Consider the following 21,813-nt stretch of genomic DNA (forward strand, 5'->3'; position numbering starts at 1 on the left):
CTAAACTGAATAAACTGAATGATGCACCAGTCCATTTTAGAAATTTAGCAGGCTAAAGGATAAACAAAGCCAGCACCAACTACAAGCATACATGTGGAGTATATGTTCCAGCCTACTACACACATTTTACATACCTGAGGGCACCGTGTTCACTGCTTCTTCATATACTTTATGGAACATCAGTTCTGGATCTTCACCATCTATACATAAAACATTTGAATATTTACATTTCTTCATTTTATATTGTCACAAATATGAACAAGAGCACCACAATGCAGAGCAATATACGCCTGATGGTATGACCTTTGGCCCCCTAGTGTGACCTTGACCTTGAAGCGAGCCATCTGAAACATTCGCTCTGCACGTCGTCTTGATGCAGTGAACATTTGTGCAAAGTTTCTTTAAAATCCTTCAAGCTGTTCAAGAGTTACAGAGCTGACACGAAACAAAGTCATATGACCTTTGACCCTTAAGTGTGACCTTGACCTTGAAGTGAGCCATCTAAAACATGCCCTCTGCACGTCGTCTCGATGTGGTGAACATTTGTGTCAAGTTTCTTTGAATCCTTCAAGGGGTCCAAGAGATACAGAGCAGACACGAAATTGCTAATAGACGGATGGACAGACAGACGGAAGTTCCTACAAATGAGTACTTATGTGGCTACTCTTTTGTTCTCCCTATTGTTCTTTTAGCCACACAAAAGCTTACAGAATGAACTAGAGCTATCACTAAAGGTGATGAATGTACCCCCCGCATGCACTGACACAGTACATTGCAATTTGACACACACAAAACTGCATAATTATGTGGACTGTATGTATATAGACTGTATGTATACAGTATAGTAACAAAAAACAAAGTCCCATAACTATGCAGAATATTTATCTAAAAGAATGTAACATGCCCCATGCACAACTAGGGTTGGTACTGATCACTTGTGTGAAGTTTCATTAAATTGTGTGCAAGGGTTTGGTAGATTAGGCACGCACAAGATTGCATATGAAGACTGTATGTACATAGTATGTTAACAAGAAACAAAGTCCCATAACTCTGCAATTTTTGTCGCTGAAAGAACCTAACATGCCCCATGCACAACTACTGTTGTTACTGATCACTTGTGTGAAGTTTCATTAAATTGTGTCAAGGGGATGAGGAGAGATGGTGCGCACAAGATTGTGTCTATGTCTATAGTATAGTAACAAAAAAACAAAGTCCCATAACTCTGGAATCTTTTTTTCTGAAAGAACCTAACATGCCCCATGCACAACTACTGTTGTTACTGATCACTTTCGTGAAGTTTCATTGAATTGTGTCAAGGGGATGAGGAGAGATGGTGCGCACAAGATTGTGTCTATGTATATATTATAGTAACAAAAAAACAAAGTTCCATAACTCTGCAATTTTTTTTTCTAAAAGAACCTAATATGCCCCATGCACAACTACTGTTGGTACTGATCACTTGTGTGAAGTTTCATTAAATTGTGTCAAGGGAATGAGGAGAGATGGTGCGCACAAGATTGTGTCTATGTATATAGAATAGTAACAAAAAAACAAAGTCCAATAACTCTGCAAATTCTTTTTCTAAAAGAACCTAACATGCCCCATGCACAACTACTGTTGGTACTGATCACTTGTGTGAAGTTTCATTAAATTCTGTCAAGGGGATAAGGAGAGATGGTGCACACAAAATTGCGTCTACGGACAGACGACCAGACGGACAGACAGACAGACGGACAGACAGACAACCTGAAACCAGTATACCCCCCCTTACAACTTTGTTGTCGGGGGGTACAATGACATCAAAGAAAAAGTACAGTTACCTATTGTTCCTACAGTCACCTAAGTATGCAAATGTGGGCCCGGACAGACGGATGGATGGTCACCGGCGTCATAATACGTCCCTTTGGGCGTATAAAAATTTTAAATGAATATTTTTCTGTTATTCCTTGCGGAATATTTTTTGGGTACAGTTTGAAAGCTGTAGCTACTATACATTATGACTTAGAATCTGGAAACCATTTTCAGTCTCAACATCATTGGGACCTTGCCCTTTGACTTATGATCCCCAAAACAATTGGTATCTACCTCAAGTGGCATTTGGTCATAAAGTGAAGTTTCAAAGCTGTAGCCCTCATATTTTCTGACTTATCTGACAGACGGACAATGCCATATTATGTTCCATTTTTTCACTACAGGCGTATAAAAAAGTATTCTAAATGCTTACAAGTATAACAAGAGCACCGCCTTGCGGGTACAGATGCTCATCTGATTGTTTTGTCCCTGTATAATAGAAATACTGTCCTACCCATGATTTTCTAAGTCCAAAAGGGGCCATAATTCTTGCAAAAAGCAATGTAGAGTTATGTTACTTGTTGTGCAGAGTCAACTTTTAATGGCGGATAACTGCTCCAAGTTTTAAAGCAATAGCTTTGACCGTTAAGGGGAAAAGTAGACCTAAACATAAAACTTAACCAAGGAATCTGATATTTTCTAAGTCCAAAAGGGGCCATAATTCTTGCAAAAATCTGGATGGAGTTATGTTTCTTGCTGTACAGAGTCAGCTACTGATGGTGAACAAGTGTTGCAAGTTTTAAAGCAATAGCTCTGATAGTTTAGGAGAAAAGCTGACCTAAACACAAAACGTAACCAAGAAATCTGATTTTCTAAGTCCAAAAGGGGCCATAATTCTTGCAAAAATCTGGGTGGAGTTATGTTTCTTGCTGTACATAGTCAGCTATTGATGGTGAACAAGAGTTGCAAGTTTTAAAGCAATAGCTTTAACAGTTTAGGAGAAAAGTTGACCTAAACATAAAACTTAACCAGGCAATGCCAATGCCAACACCAACACCGACCAAGTGATGACAATAACTCATTTTTTTTTTTAAAAATCAGATGAGCTAATAAAATCTATATAAACATCATTTTATGACAAAACAGTACACAGAATAAGATAAAGTGGATTATATGTAATATTTTATATATAACAGACCATTTTCAGCAAGCTGATCCTGTCGGCCCAAACATCTTCTAGCCAGAGCATCCCAGGCAACAGGTTGGTCAGAGTGATGTTCTCGCAATCTAAATTTAATATAAGTGATTTTGATATCTTTATAATTGTTATTGCAATCAAATGGTTTTGGGTAGCCTCTTTAAGGTAGTGGTCCCTTAAAAAAAAAGCAGCAAATTAAGTATTCACTGTGAGGAATTTCAGCTTTCCATTGCTTTTTACAGAAAGTTATGTGCGCGAGGAGTTACTTTACATACATCCAAAACTGCCTAAAGATAACATGCAATCAAATGGAAAATGTGGACTGTCATTACAGGTCCACTATCTTACACAAACCAACTTTTTCGAGGAAGTGCTTGTGCTTTCCTAAATAACATTTTTCAACATCCTCATTTTAGCAACATGTATTCAAGTGCTAACTTGTATTTCTGAAGAACGAGTCATGTTCGTGACGAATTTACTTTTACATAAATTTGTGTTCCCATCAATACTTGAGTTGAAAACAGACATTATCTCCTAAAGTATTATTAAGTATAACCATCTATGAAATGCAAATTTCCGACTATAAAAGTACAGTAACTGTTGGAACTCGATACCTCATAGTCTCTTAACTCAAAATTCCAGCTATCACAAAGACATTTTCAAGTCATGTTCCTAAATCATGTGCACAAAATACAATTTGAGCTGCGCCATGAGAAAACCAACATAGTGGGCTTGGGACCAGCATGGATCCAGACCAGCCTGCGCATCTGTGCAGTCTGGTCAGGATCCATGCTGTTCGCTAACAGTTTCTCTAATTGCTATAGGCTTTGAAAGTAAATACAGTGCATTCGCGGTGCTACGAATCGCAATTTAACGAAATACCGGAATACTACGAAAAGGTGTTGTGGTCCCGGCTGCTTTCCTTCTTATTTCTATGTAACAAAGTCGCGGTTTTACGAAAATGCAATTTTACGAAAAATGCGCTGCTACGAATGTATTGTTATGCCCTTAAAGCCTGTTTTCAACTTGTTTTAGTTGCGATTTTACGAATGTATCGTCTAAGTTTTCACACCTTCCATAACGGCGTGAAAATGCTTTAGAGTGGAAAGTGTCACTATCATTTAGCCGGGCGTAAACAGTGATTAAAGTGTGAAAACTTAGTAATTAAATTCGAAACACATATGCTATATACTATGCACAAGTTAGTGGTTATTTTTTTCTCCTATAACTATCCGATCGGATGACATACAAGTCACACTTGCTTCGATATCTATACGTCTCAAACAATCACTGCATAAAGAAAATAAAACAATATTTAAGTCCTGATCGTCTGTATATTGTCTTTTTATTATACCAAACAATTGGTAAAGGGAAGCTGAGTGTATCGGAATAGGCAACTGCGATTTTTTCTCGTGCAACAATGTACCCTGTATGTGTTTTATGTACAGTGAATAAAAAAGTGAAGAAAAAAGAACCAGTTCTACATTCTACATACGATCTGAGTTCAGATTCGAATAAGATTTGTAGTAAACCCAGATGTATATATAAAATTGGTATAGAATCTACATTTACTCCGATACGAAAATCACACGTTTAAATATCACAGGTCACGTATATAGATATTAATGTTGCTATATAGCGAAATTTCCTATGCTACGCTCGAACGAAAATGCGATATTACGAAAAAAACGGCCGGTCCCTTGGCTTTTCGTAGAATCGCGATTGTACTGTAGCATGGATCCTGACCAGACTGCGCGGATGCGCAGGCTGGTCTGGATCCATGCTGGTCGCAAAGCTGCTATGTTGGTTTTCTCATGGCGCAGCTCAGTTTTAGTAGAATTTCGGTTATCTCAAAGTAAAACGTTTGATCCCTTGGAATTTCAGATACCGAGATTCAACAGTAGGTCTATCAAATCACAAAATAAAAGTGAAGCTTAAATTACCCAAACTACAGGAAGTCTGAGGCACCTGTTTCAGATATATAAGATTTTTTTTTTCACAAGGGGTGTAAATGTCCCAGGCCTGTTATTTGGGAGGAAGTGGAAATTGCTAACCTGTAAACCAATACTGTTCAGCTACTGGTTCCCATCCAGTACATGATTTTTTTTACAAAGTTCTAGTGCTATTTCTCAATATCATATTAACATGTTAATGAAAACATTCAAAATTTGAAGTTATCTCCCTATCAGAGAACATGTAGATTTCAAAGACAAATATTTAACCCTTACCCTGCTAAATTTCTATAATGAACTTGTCCATCTTCTAACTGGGACAGTACCATTAACTGTTAAAAGGGAAGCTTACCAAAATCATACTGCCTGAATGGCGAACAGTGCAGACCAAGATCAGCCTGCACATCCGTGCAGTCTGATCTTGGTCTGCACTGGTTGCAAAGGCCACCAGCAGGCTAAGGGTTAAAGATGACTCTACTGATTTATAAAGAACAATTTCTTACTCTTGACATATAGTTTCCTCTTGATCTCTGGTAAACTCAAACAGCTGACATATAGGCAGGAATGACAGCAGGAAGTTTACATCTTCTGAAAGGTTAAGTAAAATAGATCTTATATTAGGAGAAAAAACCTTTAAGGGGCAATTTATTCTAAGTTTGGGGCAATTTATTAGTTAGTCAACTTAACAATTCTGCAACAAAGGCTCATCTGAAGTCCTTAATTTATTAAAAATATCACGATTCATCCAGATGAAAAGCAAATATTTGCCTTCGAATGAATGTGTACATTCCAAAAAGGTATTATTTACTGAACTTATACTGTATATTATACAATTTTGTTTACTCCTGACAAATAACAGTTAAACAACATTACCTGGAATGGTTTCAATGGCATTTGCATAGACAACTTTAGCGACCTGACCTTGCAGTACAGCATCTGACACTTCATCTTCATCCTCCAATGTGTCACCTAGCAACTCCTTTCTCCTTAGCATCTATATTAAAATATAAAAAAATCTTAGTTTGGTGTAACTTGTACTAAATAATTCATGTTTAATACATGAAACTATAAACACACAATCAACAAAACAAGATCTTATCCTCGAAATGAGCTGAATAGTACCACTCCAATTACATACAGACAGGAAGTTGTAGTATATTCCTAGAATTAACTCACTGTACAATTGAGTTGCTGCACTTAACCCTTATCATTCTGGACACTACTGACTCCGCCTTTGCGACCAGTGCAGATCATGATCAGCCTGCACATCCATGCAGTTTGATCATGATCTGCATTGTTCACCATTCAATCAGTATCATTTTGGAAAACACCCCTTTTAATGGTTAATGGTACTGTCCAAACTGAAAGATGGACAAGTACATTATAGAAATTTAGCAGGGTAAGGATTAATCAGCCATACAGTCAAACCTGTTTCGATGTTTCTCATTACAGAGCTGGTGCAGCCGTTCTGCGCATGCCCGGAATGATTATCAATAGGAGTGCATGGCACAATTATGCTATTCTTTGCATGTCCACACGCATTTAGTGTATAATATGCATACCTGTAATATACCGACTAAAGGTAAGGGTTAGTATTACAATGGTTACAAAATATACATTACTGAAGATATTTTTCATTCAAATTTTGTTTATCCGGTATATACTGTAATATATCACGGGCGCACCAACTCTGTTTTAGTCACAGACAACCTGTTTTAAGCAACCAGTCAAGGGAGTGACACAGTCTGGCTGCTTGAGATGGCAGCAGCTAAAGACAAGTTGTAATTAGAACAAAAAGTTTGTTTTTTTACCTTAACTGATTGGCTGCTTTACGCTTGAGGCTGCTTAAATACAGGTGGCCATTAATGTTGGTTTGACTATTTTGTTTTATAGAGATATCACTGCTTAAAGCTAAATGACATCAATGTAACTGTTTCTCTGTGTTTTTTGTCACACTTACACAATCAAGTTTAAATAGCAAATTTCCAGCTTTCATGCTGGAGGAACACACCATGTGCCACACTGGTCACTATTTCAGGCACTGATGGCTGGGCGTCTCATAAAACCACAATCTTAAGCAAGCCTGCAGGATGGCTTCCTCAGATGGCTACCACAGCAGGGCCTGAACCCACAGATGTGTGTAACAAAGGTTCCTGATTCTGAGAATATTTTTTTTCATTTCTTTTGTATATTTCTCTCTTTATAAAGAAGATTTCTCACCTTTTCTGCATACATCAGCTCTAATCTGTAATACTGAAATATAAAACATGAAACTATCATATATATTTAGTAAAAATGTAGCCCCTTAATAACACACATATTCTTCCAGGTATTTTTGCACAAACAGTACACAGAGTATAGAAGACAACTGAAGCCAAAATTCAAAACAGAACTGTAAAATCAAGAGCTGTCAAAGGAGACAGCGAGATCGACTATTTCGATGCTTGATAGTGAAACTGGGCACATCTGAGAAAACTGGAGCTCTCATTGGAGTGTTTAATGACTCAAATGGTCGATGAAGATATTGCATAATAGCTTGTCAATGAGTCTGTGTTAAAAATATTAAGTAATAAGAGAGGTACAGATAAAGTGTATCAAATTCTAAGCAAAAAGGGGGCATAATTCATAAAATATTGATGCAAGCGTTATGCACCTTGTGCCACATGATGTGGGTGATGATGTGGAACAACTTCTTCAAGTTTGAATCAAATGCATTTCGTAATAACTGAGATATAGTGAAAATGCAGCAAAAGTAACCTTAAATTCTAAGTAAAAAGAGGCATAATTCATGAACAATTGGTGCCAGAGTTATGCATCTTGTGTCACATGATGTGGGTGGAACAACTATTTCAAGTTTAAATCAAATCCATTTAGTAATAACTGAGATAAAGTAGAAGTGTATCAACACTTCAACCTGAAATTCTAAGTAAAAAGGGGGATAATTCATAGAATATTGGTGCCATAGTTATGGCCCTTGTGTCATATGATGTGGGTGATGATGTTGAAACAACTATTTTAAGTTTGAATCAAATCCATTAAGTAATAACTGAGATATAGTGAAAGTGCATCAAAACTTTAACCTGAAATTCTAAGTAAGAGGGGGCATAATTCATAAAATATTGGTACAAGAGTTATGGGTATTGTGTCATATGATGTGGGAGATGACGTGGATCAATTACTTTCAGTCTGAATCAAATCCATTCAGGAATAACTGAGATAGAGTGAAAGTGCATCAAAACTTTAACCTGAAATTCTAAGTAAAAAAGGGGGATAATACATATAATATTGGTGTAAGACTTATGGCCCTTGTGCCATATGATGTGGTTGATGATGAGGAATAACTAATTCAAGTTTAAAGCAAATCCATCAGGTAATTTCAGAGATAAGGAGAAAAAAGAGAAAGTGTAAAAAAACTTTAACTAAGGTGGGGAGGTGAAAGACGCTGACGCCAACGCTGGGGTGAGTAAGATTGCTCTCCATATACTTCATAATTATAGTCAAGCTAAAAAGAAAATCACACAATCTATAAGTTTGTATGAAAAATTCAAACTTGACAGTCCTTAAATAGTAACAAGTGCTGTACATAAGACAGTATGCTAACCTGTTAGACAATAGTCGAACAAGAGCTAAAACTTTCATTACAGCCAAATAAGGGCCAAAATTTCAATCAACTTCAACCATGAGTTCTCTAACTTAGTTATGTTAGTATGCATGATCAGGAGAGTGTCTTGTGGGAAATTTCAATTCAATATTATAGAGTTGTTACAATGAGATATAGCTTGACAGTTAGTATTTAGTTGTGCAAAAAGCTTCTACAAATTCCTATCAAAATCAATCAAGAGTTATGTAACTCCATTATTTCAGTAGGCCTGATGACTATGAAGCACTGTGTGAGGTTTCAATGTGATACATACAGCTGTTACTGAGAGACAGCTTGACAGCTGCATGCAGACTTTAAGCCAAGTTCTCTATATCAAAGAGAAGCAGTAATTTATACTAAATTCAACAAAGAGTTATCTAACTTGATTATTTCAGTAGCATTGCTAGGCATGTGCAGTAGATTTAATGTCAAAGCATTGCTTCGCATGCGTAGTAACAGATTCTCTGCCAAAGAATTGCTATATTTGTGTAGCAGTAGATTTCATGCCAAAAAATTGCTATGCATGTGTAGTAGCAGATTTCATGCCAGAAAAAAGCTATGCATGTGTAGTAGTAGATTTTATGCCAAAGAATTGCTATGCATGTGTAGTAGGAGATTTTATGCTAAAGAATTGTATGCATGTGTAGTAGCAGATTTCATGCCAAAGAATTGCTATGCATGTGTAGTAGTAGATTTTACGCCAAAGAACTGCTATGCATGTGTAGTAGCAGAATTCATGCTAAATAATTGCTATGCATGTGTAGTAGTAGATTTCAAGCTAAAGCTTTGCTATGCATATGTAGTAGCAGATTTCATGCCAAAAAAAAAGCTATGCATGTGTAGTAGCAGATTTTAAGCCAAAGAATTGCTATGCATGTGTAGTAGGAGATTTTATGCCAAAGAATTGTATGCATGTGTAGTAGTAGATTTCACGCCAAAGAACTGCTATGCATGTGTAGTAGTAGATTTCACGCCAAAGAACTGCTATGCATGTGTAGTAGTAGATTTCACGCCAAAGAACTGCTATGCATGTGTAGTAGTAGATTTCACGCCAAAGAACTGCTATGCATGTGTAGTAGCAAATTTCATGCTAAAGCTTTGTTATGTATGTGTAGTAGTAGATTTCATGCCAAAGAATTGCTATGCATGTGTAGTAGTAGATTTAATGCTAAAGCTTTGTTATGTATGTGTCGTAATAGGTTTCATGTCAAAGCGTTGCTATGTATGTGTAGTAACAGATTTTATGCCAAAGAGTTGCTATTCATGTGTAGTAATGGATTTTATGTCAAAGCATTGCTACGCAGGTGTAAAAGTTTTAATGGCAAAAAATACATACCTCTAACCAGAGTGTTCTGGACTGTTCATTAAACCGTAGACCTCTCTGTATCAAACTTCTAGCTGTATCTGGATTGTTGTTATGTTCAAACTCCCACTTGGCTGCCGCAACCCACAGCTCTACAGAATACACAACAAATCTATTTACAGCTTATTTTGCTTTGTTTTATGTCACAAGAACACAATTTATGACATACAGCAACATTTGGGTAGAATGAATGAGTTGGGTTTTATGGCGATTCGACACAACAAGAGGGCCATAATGGCCCTATATCGCTCACCAGAGTTTATCTGGCCTACTGACCTAGATTTTGATCCCAAATGACCCAGTTTCTAATTTAACCTAAAGATCATCAAGACAAACATTCTGACAAAGTTTCATATAGATTGAGTCATAACTGTTGCCTTTAGAGTGTTCATAAACTCTTCCTTTGATCTGACCATGTGACCTAGTTTTCGACCCCAAATGACACATATTAAAATTGGACCTAGAGATCACCAAGACAAACATTCTGACCAAGCTTCATAAAGATTGAGTCACAACTGTGGCCTTTAGAGTGTTCACAAGTTTTTCTTTTCATCTGGCCTACTGACCTAGTTTTTGACCCCACATGACCCAGTTTCGAATTTGACCTAGAAATCATCAAGACAAACATTCTGACAATGTTTCATAAATATTGGATCACCACATGACCCAGATTCAAACGTGACCTAGAGATCATCAAGACAAACATTCTGCCCAAATTTCATAAAGACTGAGTCACAACTGTGGCCTCTAGAGTGTTCACAAGCTTTTCCTTTGATCTGGCCTACTGACCTAGTTTTTGACCCCATATGACCCAGTTTCAAAATGGACCTAGAAATCATCAAGATAAACATTCTGGCTAAATTTCATAAAGATTGGGTCACAACTGTGGCCTCCAGTGTTCACAAGCTTTTCCTTTGATTTCACCGGTTGACCTAGTTTTTGACCCCACATGACCCAGATTCAAACATGATCTTTAGATTATCAAGACAAACATTCTGATTAATTCTCATAAGTTTCAAACTTATGTTGTGGACTCTAGAGTGTTGACAAGATTTTCCTTTGATCTGGCATAGTGACCTAGTTTTTGACCCCACATGACTCAGTTTCAAAATTGACCTAGAAATCATCAAGAGAAACAGTCTGACAAAGTTTCATAAAGATTGAGTCAAAATTGTGGCCTCTGAAGTGTTTACATGGTTTTCCTTTGATTTGACCTGTTGACCTAGATTCTGACCCCACATGACCCAGATTCGAACCTGACCTAAAAATCATAAAGACAATCATTCTGACCAAATTTCATAAATACTGGGTCACTGTGACCTCTGGATTGTTCACAAGCTTTTCCTTCGATCTGACCTACTGACCTAGTTTTTGATCCCACATGACCCGGTTTCTAATACTGTAACCGGAGGAGCAGGTGAACATACCATTTTAGCTCTACGTATTGGTTACTGAAAAAATTATAGACTGCCTTTGTAAAAGTGAGTAGCCTCGGATTTGTCATACACAAAAGTTACTCACCTGGTTTTTTGTTATGAACTTGCAACATCTTGCTGTACTGTTTACTCACTACTGCATTCTCTCTCTGAATTAAATAAAAAAAATAGATGTGATGCTAGTAGTAGCTTCATCAATAATTTTCAAATCAGTTTTTAAATAATTGTTGACAAAAAGTGAAAATTACAAACATTTCGTGGAGACCTGCTAGCAGCAATACAGCACCCCTGAACTACGCTTAACCACCCAAGATCACAGACAAAGTTCAGTTTCCTGTGGTTTCGGATATATAGCTGTGAAATCATTTAAATTCTTGGGCAACTAATTTCTATGGATGAATCAAAATGAACAAGTAAACTTCATTGCAAAATTTGAAATCCCTTAATTCATATCCCTGTGAAATAGTGGTTTTGACCCAAACCATGAAATTGTTTGACCACGAAATAAAATGATTTCACTGTATCCTAGACCAGGACTATTGTTCAAATTCATGGGGTTTCTGCTTTTCCTGGGTTTCTGTTTAGTTGGGGTTCCACTGTACCCATAAATTTTTAAGTATATATAGAGGCACATGTATATGAATGAGTTTTTTGTACTCCTACTGTTGTTTACTGGCAACACCATATGCTTACTTATCAATCTCATTGGTTTCTGCGGAGAATTACGGGACGTGGTAATGGTGCTCTTGGTTTGATTACTTCCCCTTCAGAACAGTAAACATGAATATTACCACTCCCGTATAAACTTTATCATTTGTGTATGTATTTGTTCACATGTATTTACATCATGTAAACTGTGACCATGAATAAAAGTATTGACTTTACTTGACTTGACTTGTAATATGTGAACATTTCAAAAGAATTTAGTTCTGATTAAACATTTGTCCAAATATGAAGTTACAAGCTTGACCACTGTATTATAATTATGTGAGTCTCAGAAGCACTCTCTATATATAAATATAATACACAATAAACATTTACCCTTTTCCTGGCAAAAGCAATATACGTCAACCACAGCTTGATGTCCTCCTGAAAAAAGAACATGTCCTTTTTTTTGTTGGATGTCCTACATGTGCACAGTGCTAAAGAAAACAACAAAGAGATGAATTTGTCAGTTGTTTACAATTAGCCTTGTTAAGAACAGTGTTGTCCATTATCTAAAATTCATGCTGTCCATACACTGACCTTAGCAAAATAAATGTTTTTGTACTGAAAATTTCAATAACTTCTAACATTGGTCAGCTCTCATATAAAGAATCCTGCACTGTGCACATCCTACCATCAATGCTCTAGGAAATGGTTGGCTTCTTCTTCCCATTTTGTACTATGTCCACAAAGGGATATTGTCGTACGAAAGGCTGATAAGATGTTGATGGTAGGATTGTGATATAACCAGGGCAGTAGGATAATGGTAGGATCATACAATGGTGATGGTATGTTTTTTGATAAATCACAATAATTTGAATAATCTTGATAGAAAGTTACTAAAGGAATATTTCAGTGAAATTATTTTAGCCACGCCATGCGAAAATCAACATAGTGGCTTTGCGACCAGCATGGATCCAGACCAGCCTGCGTATCCATGCAGTCTGGTCAGGATCCATGCTGTTCGCTTTCAAAGCCTATTGCAATTAGAGTAGCATGGATCCTGACCAGACTACACAGATGCGCAGGCTGGTCTGGATCTATGCTGGTCACAAAGCCACTATGTTGGTTTTCTCATGGTGCGGCTCATTTTTAAATCAAATCAGCAGATTAGAAGTCATCTGAAGATTTCTACTGTCTTAAGCTCTGGCAGTCCATATATGCAACCAAGTGGAAATATTTAAATAATCTCGGAAAAGGACTATCTAAAAATATCCAAGCCAAGTTGCATCACTTTACACCAAATTGTTTCAGAGAAGATGTTGTTTCAAGTGAACTGACAAATGAATGCCAAACAGAGTGATCTCAATAGCTCACCTTGAGAACCTTGTGCTGTGGTGAGCTAAATCTTTTTCTTTGTTACTTTTAAACATATAGAAAATGCAAAGAATGTTAAGAGACAATACTATCTAATACTTATAACAGGACCATATACTATGTTGACATGCCAATAAGTGCTTACAGTGTGCTGGGGCAGCCATTTGCACCAGCTAACTGTGCACTGTTTTGACTGTTGTTGTTAACTATATGCATATGATGGATCTTTTATGCAGATGCATATTTTTCATATGCAATGATAGGATGGCAGGATGATAGGATGGTGGGATGACAGGATGGTGGGATGATAGGATGGCAGGATGATAGGATGGTGGGATGATAGGATGGCAGGATGGTGGGATGATAGGATGGTAGGATGATAGGATGGCAGGATGATAGGATGGTGGGATGTTATGATGGTGGGATGATAGGATGGTTGGATGATAGGATGGCAGGATGATAGGATGGCAGGATGATAGGATGGTGGACTGATAGGATGGTGAGATGATAGGATGGTGGGATAATAGGATGGTGGAATGATAGGATGGCAGGATGGTGGACTGATAGGATGGTGAGATGACAGGATGGTGGGATAATAGGATGGTGGGATGATAGGATGGCAGGATGGTGGGATGATAAGTTGGCAGGATAAAAGGATGGTGGGATTATAAGACGGAGGGATGTGAAAGGTAGGATGACAGCTTATCCTATCATCATAGCATTGCCATTCTATCATCACCATCCTTTCATTGCCCCAGCAGCCAATGGGTAGGTCATGCATCAGACAGGATTCTATACTCATAAGCCTAATATATTTAATTACAGAAAATCAAAGGTGAGTCATATAACATGTAAACTGTGACTTTCATCCTGTAATGTACATCTGTATACTCACTGGAAATCTGGACAAACACATCTGTAAAGAAACAAAACACAAAATAATAGTTAATAATGGGATTCTTCACAGCATGTACTTAATTACTTTTATTCGTTAAAGGTGGTCGATCACATTTAAGCAAAATTTAGTGACATTTTTTACTTTTTGTATATTCTGTTAGAGATTTATTTAAGAAACAAAAATACCCATTACTTAGAGTTAGATTCCTGTTAGAAATGTATACTTTATTGATTTTCATAAAAATTTGTAATTACTCCCCTTTAATATGAAAATATTTAAAATGCTTGGTATTTCTTTTTATTTCTATATAATTCCGAGTTTTACATTCGCATTGGATAGATTACCAAATATTTAACAATCTGAATCAAAAGGTGGGTTTTAAAATGCATGTAGCTTCTGAATTTCATTTTTTTTTCCATTCTATCTTGATAGGCAAAGGGAGGTAATAATAATTTTTCAAACTTGCATTTCTAATGAATTCAATCTATATATGTAATTGTTAATGCAATTATTTTACGAATATAATACAATATATCAGTTAGTTATACATTTTCTTAGGTAAAGTATGTTTATCACATTTATACTTATGATAAAATAACTCGATCTTGGTTGGGCAACTGCAATAGGAAAACAAATTATTAAAAATATCTCCAGTGAAAACCTAACTTGTATTAGGCGCTAACTGAACATAAATGAGTGTAAATGATCAGATGTTAAAGTTTAAAACAAATCCGTTACTTAGCCAAAATCTGATTATCCACCTTTAAATGGCATATAAATACCATCCATAGCTTTCAGTATTTAAGTTACTGATAATGCATGTACAATGTTACGGTTGTTCCGTTACAAATTACTGCTTTAAAAGTTCTAAAGTAAAAAATATCTGTGAGCGATATCATAAAAGAAGATTTTATTGACATATTTTGGAATTACTATCAAATTGCAACTACTTCTAATATCTGATATCCCTCATAAAAAATATTCAAATTTGTCAATATTCAGATCATGGAAGACACCTTTTTTTAGATGGTCTTTCACAAATCTGAAAACAACAAAAGGTCTCTCTAGTAAGAGACAAATGCTACTAAAGTTTGTCTGTGACCTTGACCTTAGATGTGCAGGTTTTGTTCTTGCATGTGACAGACACACCTTTAAATATCATCCTTAACATTTGGATAAATTTTCCTAGAAACAGTTATAGCCAAGATTCAAAGCTTTTCAGACAAACTGATGATTTAATTTCTGGCTTTCGTTGGGTTTAACAATCTTTTGGTGGAGGAAGACCACAAGTGCCACTCTGAGCTTTTTTCAGGCATGGACAGACAACTGGGTAGAACCACAGATCTTCCATTTTATCAGCCAGCTGTATGGCTTCCTTACATGAAATAATTCCACTCCAAAATCAAAGTTTCAAACCAACAGCAATATGGAACAAGCGATTCAAGGACAGCTGTCATAATCATCTAACCATGAAGGCCCCTACAAATGACAGCAGAGCAAACTGATTAAGAGACAGTGTGATTATTATGAGCCTTCCTTCAATGGTGTTGGGGGTACATAAAAGAAGGATAGATATTTCACTTACCTTGAACAATTTATGAATTCTCTGTACAATAGCATGGTCTATCTCTAGCTTCTTGAATGTATAACCAGTTCCCTACAAGAAACAAACACCATGAATTCATACAATTAACAACCTTAAGTGTACAACTGTTTATATTTTAAAAGGGAAATTTATGTTGGTTTTTTTTTTTTTCAAAAACTAGATCCCTGACTTATTTGTACCATTTAACTCAGTCAATTTAAGGAAACAGAAAGAGGATGTTTAATCAAATTACATCTTGTTACCACAAGTGTTATATGACTATAATAAGTATGTGAAGTCGCGAAAACATGTGAAAATTGTCCAATGAAGAATCTGATCACCAAACTCTCTTTTCACATTTTCCTCAGGAAAAAAAAAAGATAAAATCAAAACAAAGAGTAGAATACAACATTTAATGATAATTTTTAAGTGTTATTACGCAGATCAGGTTACCAAAATCATGAAAATTGCACACATGTCAACAAAACAACAAATAACCTGTCTTTTTAACTGAGCATGTTAATGAAATAAGAGCACTATTATTTCTACAATTTTCTTTATATGAGCCACGCCATGAGAAAATCAACACAGTGGGTTTGCGACCAGCATGGATCCAGACCAGCCTGCGCATCCGCGTAGCCTGGTCAGGATCCATGTTGTTCGCTAACAGTTTCTCTAATTGCAATAGGCTTTGAAAGCGAATAGCATGGATCCTGACCAGATGCGCAGGCTGGTCTGGATCCATGCTGGTCACAAAGTCACTTTGTTGGTTTTCTCATGGCACAGCTCATATTTTGTCCACTAATCCACTTTGATATAAGTATATTCCTTTAAAAAAGATCTTTACTTGTTAAAGCCAGAGAGCTAACAAAAATATGAACTGTACAAAATACCAGAGAACTTTCTATTGCTAAAATATTCAACCATTTTATTATTACAAGATTTTCACACAATACAAAAAGAACATAATCATGTGTTCTCCAGCATCAGCATTTACTCCAGCATTTTATTACAAATTGAAAGCTGAAGTTTCATATCTGAAATATTTAAATCCTTGTCTGGTGGGCAATTTTTTACAGATATTAAATGTTTTAAAATCATGTACATGTATAATAATATTAAAGAAAAGTCAATTTTTTTGTTTGCTTTCATACATGTATGAACATTTTACCTCTCTTCTCTTCTTAACCAAAGCCAATAGATTGATCTCATACTGAAACAGAAAAATATCAAATTACAAGCTTGTTTTTGTTGTTTGGTTTAACGTCACACCAAAACAATATTGGGTCATATGGCGACTTTGAAGTTTTAACTGTGAAGACCTAAGGCTCCTCTAAAGGCATCATGGGCAGGCACCAGGGTAGAACCACTGACCTTCTGGAAGCCAACTGGTTGACTTCCTCTCATGAAAGAACTCTACATCCCAAGTGAGGTTTCTAACCCACAGTGTTGAGGGGCAAGTGATCCCAGGTCAGTGACTTTAACCACACGGCAATGGAGGTCCCTTATAACAAGGTATCAATTTTGTAATTACATTTGTTATTATTGTATATTTTTGAGAATAAGTTCATCATTAATGAATATGATTCACAAATACTGCATTACAATAACCTATCTATGTGCTGAAATTGCAAAATTTACTCACACAGCAAGTTACTTAGGAATTCTTTTAGCCTTACTTACTGACCTTCATCTTCAGACAGACCTAATCTGAATTAATTCAACAACCTCGTATGATACTGTACAAAGACAAACCTGTATATACTGTAGAAAATCTTCTTTAACTTTCTGTCTTCTCTTAAGTTTATACTCATATATCTTCCTCCTACTAGTGATTTGTCTATAAATAAACACAAATATGTCAATCAGTAAGAACAATCACAAATTCAAATGACAAAAACAACATATGACAATGACTTACTGACATTATTATTTTCATGATAAAGTTTAATAAAATCGTGACAGGTCATAAGCATGACATTTCTCATTACTTCCGGTGCAACATGTCCTATAAAACAATATTTCATATTTGCCACCATGTGTGAAACTTCTGTTTGCCAATATCTATCTTGGAACAACTACCACACAACAACATTAGAACAACAGCAACTTTGCTATCATTTCAACAATTCAAATATCACAGTCTCATCTTTTACTTTAATATATATGAACAAAAAAAGAAACCTGATTTCTACACGTAGTTATTTAATGTTATTGAAAGAAATCAACATGTCAAATGGCCTACATATATTTGGGCATATATCATTGTATGTGTCAAATTAGACTAATTATAACTGGACTGTACGCATTTCACAAAAAACCTCAAACTTTCAGTCTGATTTGATAGACTTTGTTGTCAATAAGAAAAAGATGTTGAAAAAAAAAAGAAATTTATTCAGTTTTCTTTCTTTTTGATTTGCTTAGCATTCCATCAAATTTAAGTGAATATGCCATCAATTGGCATGCTTAATGCTGGTATGGCGATGAATGAGGTTGCTAGGTTTGTTGGCAGTTCCAACCCGCTATTAGAAACCTTAGGCAACATTTTCAAGCAACAGAACATACGAAAGATTTACCACGTAGCGGACTTCCTTGTGTCACAACACCTGGGCAAGACCGCTTTATCTTGAATACCCAATTACGCACTCATTCCCAAACTGCTGCTGATACCCCTAGTATACATAACAACCAAATATCTGACCAAAGTGTATGCTATAGTCTGAGGGTTGTCTACGTGGACGTCGTCCTTATGTTGGCTGTGTTATGACACGACGTCACCATGTAAATCGTTTAATTGGACACGTACACATCATCGCTGGTTAAGGCAACAATGGAATAGCGTTCTCTTCTCCGACAAGCAGAGATTTTCCATTCATCAGAGTGATGGCAGGGTTCAAGTATACCATAGAAGAAATGAACATTATGCCAACTGCTGTGTACTTGAGCTTGAGGTCTTTCTTGGTCTGGGCAGGCATTGTTCATGGTTATCGGACACCTCTCGTCGTGAACGATGGGAATTTGAATGCCCTATGCTACCGAGATGCCGCAGGGACTGCGTTTTGGGCGAAGTTGAGCGATAACTTCGCCTTAAAATATTTCACTTCGCCCTTCCTGCCCAGAAAAGCAAAGTTCAAGTTGCCCTAAAACTGGATGAAAGTCAAACATAATCGGCAATAAAGTGCGCCGAGACTACATGTCTCGGTTATGTAAAGTCTTTAAACACAATACGCAATACACAGAATGTCACCGGGAGGCACGCGTGGAGAAATGTGTCCATGACAACAAATTCGAGATTTTCTCGATTTTCGCAGGTCAAAACCTGGAGCATCGGGTCAAACGAACGCCCTCAGTACTTTATTAGATGTTTTATCCAGTTATTCATAGTTTCGGAAAAAAAATTGTTTCGAAATTTTAATTGCTAACATAATGCTGACTAACCGTTACTCCCGATGTTTATTTCTCCATCGCGATCTGCTTACTAACCATTTTTTATCTTAAATTCTCTTTCATTAAAAAAAAAAAATAAGTTAAATGTAAGGCCCTTGACAAACATTAAATTTGTTGTTTGATAAAAATAGCAGACAACTCTTATTATAAGTTCAATTTGAAATGTATAAAAGGGAGGTAATACATATAACCAATTATTAGACTTTTTATGTCAAAATACGTTATTTTAAAAAATACTGCCCCTGATTTTTAAGTCTTTTATCTACTGATCAATAACATTTCATTGAAATTTCAAGAGTTTTTAAACTCTGAAGTTTGTCAAATTGAAGGAAGTACATATAAAATTTTTAAACTCTAAATGCTCACACGCGGTCTATACTCTACGTGGCATTTATATGCTTCATTGTGTCTGAAAGGGCGGATGGGCCGTAATTAAACTTAATAACTGAACTAAATGCTCACATACGTGAAAAATGCTCACTGAAAAAGCTGCACTAGGAACTTGAAGGAAAAAATCCAAGAAATATTAAGTACGGGTTATATTAGTAAAGATGTGTTCTGTCAAGTTGTCAAACATTTTACAGTAAAACAGTGAAAATATGTACTGTATTGTTGAAGCATTGCACTGTTTTTATTTATATGTCTTAAACAGATAATACTACAAATGAAACTGAATAAACATTGTCATTGTTATTCAATGCATGTAAGCAATTTCCTGTCTCGTGTTTGCCAAACTTCTCCGTAAATTTCAAAACTTCTCCCTATTTCTTCTGGAGAAGAAGTCACTTCTCCCTAATTTTCTAGGCTAGGTAGTAGCCTGATGATGCGATTCTTGCGAAGCTTGTCATCCCAATGTTTCAAAATAATGCCAGTATCACTGTTTCAACCTGATAATACCACAAGCCATACAGCTAGAGATACTGTGAATTTCTTCAGGACGAATAACTTTGCATTTATTAAGGACACGCCCGCCAAACGTCAAGACCTGAATCCATCTAACACCTATGTGATAATTTGGACCAGCGTGTGAAGCGTCGCCTTATTCCACCGTCGAACGTCAATGAACTAACACTAGCCTTAATTCAGGAGTGGAACAACATTCCACAGGCCAAAATCAACACGCTGGTTTTATGCACCAACGATGTCAGGCAGTCCTCGATGCTAAAGGTGCCATACCCAGTATTAATGTGTGATTTTGGTGTACGACCCTACCACGTTTGATTCACCATTTCATCAGTTTTCCGTAAACGTGGAGCGTAGAATTTTCCACACAAATTCACACTGTAATACTCTTGCAGTACATACAAAAATAATTTAACCCTTTTTACATATTTACATATATATCTGCAATTAAACACAGCAGAAGTAACTTATTTTGTTCAGTATATTTTTAATGCTGATTTCTTCTAAAATACATATACAAATTGAAGATGAGTCTTACAAAAATATTTCAAATACCAAGTTTTTCAAGTACAACTGTCTGTAATATTTTGCCTACCCTTGTAGTTGTTATGTGATCGAGGTACTCTTCATTTTGAAAACACTAGTTCGACTACATGAGCGGTACACATCAAATACACCATGTTTCAATTGGGCTGTTTGGCATGTCCCGCAGTGTGCCGAATTAATACACATGCAACCAGCTCAATTGAAACATGCACAAATCTGGTGAAATTGGTGTATCGGTGTACTGAGCCCAAATAATAGATTTAAAATTTCTAAGGTGTCTTATGAACCATGTTAAAAAGGCTTTTATTTATATGCTTCAAACATGAATAGTTCTACGGGAAATAGAACACTTTTTCAATGACCAAGACTCCAATATATTTAGCCAAAGACCTTACTGAGAAAAAAAAAATAAAGCTGACAGTTTATCTCAACAAGGTTGTATACCTTATTTCACGTTTCTTGAATAATTTAACTCTCTCCATCTGCTCCAACTCTGGCAGCATTTCTTCTATCCTTTCGTTCACAACTTCTGCCATTTTCGCTTATTTTTGTGTACGTGACTTAAGAATAACTGAAAAACAAAGATATTTCGACTTTTTTATTTCTCACGTGAAGTTTGGTGTAAAATCTTCTTATTGAAGAGTCCCGAGGACAATAAAGTACGTTATTCGGTATGTCCGGTATATTAACCCGTTTGTTGAGCACGGGTAATTGTCGCGTTGCAATGTCCGTTAACTCTTTGCCCCACCCCACCTCCATTTAGCACTTCTACTACCCAACCCGCCGTTGTTAACTGAATAGTCTTAACAGTCCATTCACATGTAAATATCATCAGTAGGTTAAAAACTTTATCACCGGTGAAATTACAGACGTGTTTTTGCACATAGGCCTAGGGGCCGCCATGCAGAGCTAAATTGTAAAAAGAATCGTCAAATCTCCTCCTAGCCAGCTGCTCCGATTTTTAATTTATTTCGTTCAAATGTTCCTCGTGTAATCCTTTACCACGTGTGTTCAAATTATTTTTATTCGTCA

The 21,813-nt window shown here is 36.3% G+C and overlaps 1 protein-coding gene across 1 annotated transcript in view; it reads right to left on the minus strand.

Moving 5' to 3' along the window:
- The window catches only part of LOC123563140 (U3 small nucleolar RNA-associated protein 6 homolog), a 127,644-nt gene extending 106,221 nt beyond the window's left edge, over positions 1–21,423 (minus strand). The window contains exons 1-13 of the mRNA XM_045355755.2: positions 21,226–21,423; positions 17,641–17,725; positions 17,057–17,098; positions 15,886–15,957; positions 14,298–14,318; positions 12,422–12,469; positions 11,466–11,529; positions 9,918–10,036; positions 7,162–7,194; positions 5,815–5,935; positions 5,445–5,529; positions 2,990–3,078; positions 135–200 (exon numbers count right to left, since the gene is read on the minus strand). Coding sequence (XP_045211690.2) covers positions 135–200; positions 2,990–3,078; positions 5,445–5,529; positions 5,815–5,935; positions 7,162–7,194; positions 9,918–10,036; positions 11,466–11,529; positions 12,422–12,469; positions 14,298–14,318; positions 15,886–15,957; positions 17,057–17,098; positions 17,641–17,725; positions 21,226–21,317 — 937 coding nt within the window. The 5' untranslated portion in view covers positions 21,318–21,423. The remainder of the gene's footprint in view (positions 1–134; positions 201–2,989; positions 3,079–5,444; positions 5,530–5,814; positions 5,936–7,161; positions 7,195–9,917; positions 10,037–11,465; positions 11,530–12,421; positions 12,470–14,297; positions 14,319–15,885; positions 15,958–17,056; positions 17,099–17,640; positions 17,726–21,225) is intronic.
- Between the last annotated feature and the right edge of the window lie 390 nt (positions 21,424–21,813).

This window comes from Mercenaria mercenaria, chromosome 2, assembly GCF_021730395.1.
Source record: "Mercenaria mercenaria strain notata chromosome 2, MADL_Memer_1, whole genome shotgun sequence".
Lineage (NCBI taxonomy): Eukaryota > Metazoa > Mollusca > Bivalvia > Venerida > Veneridae > Mercenaria > Mercenaria mercenaria.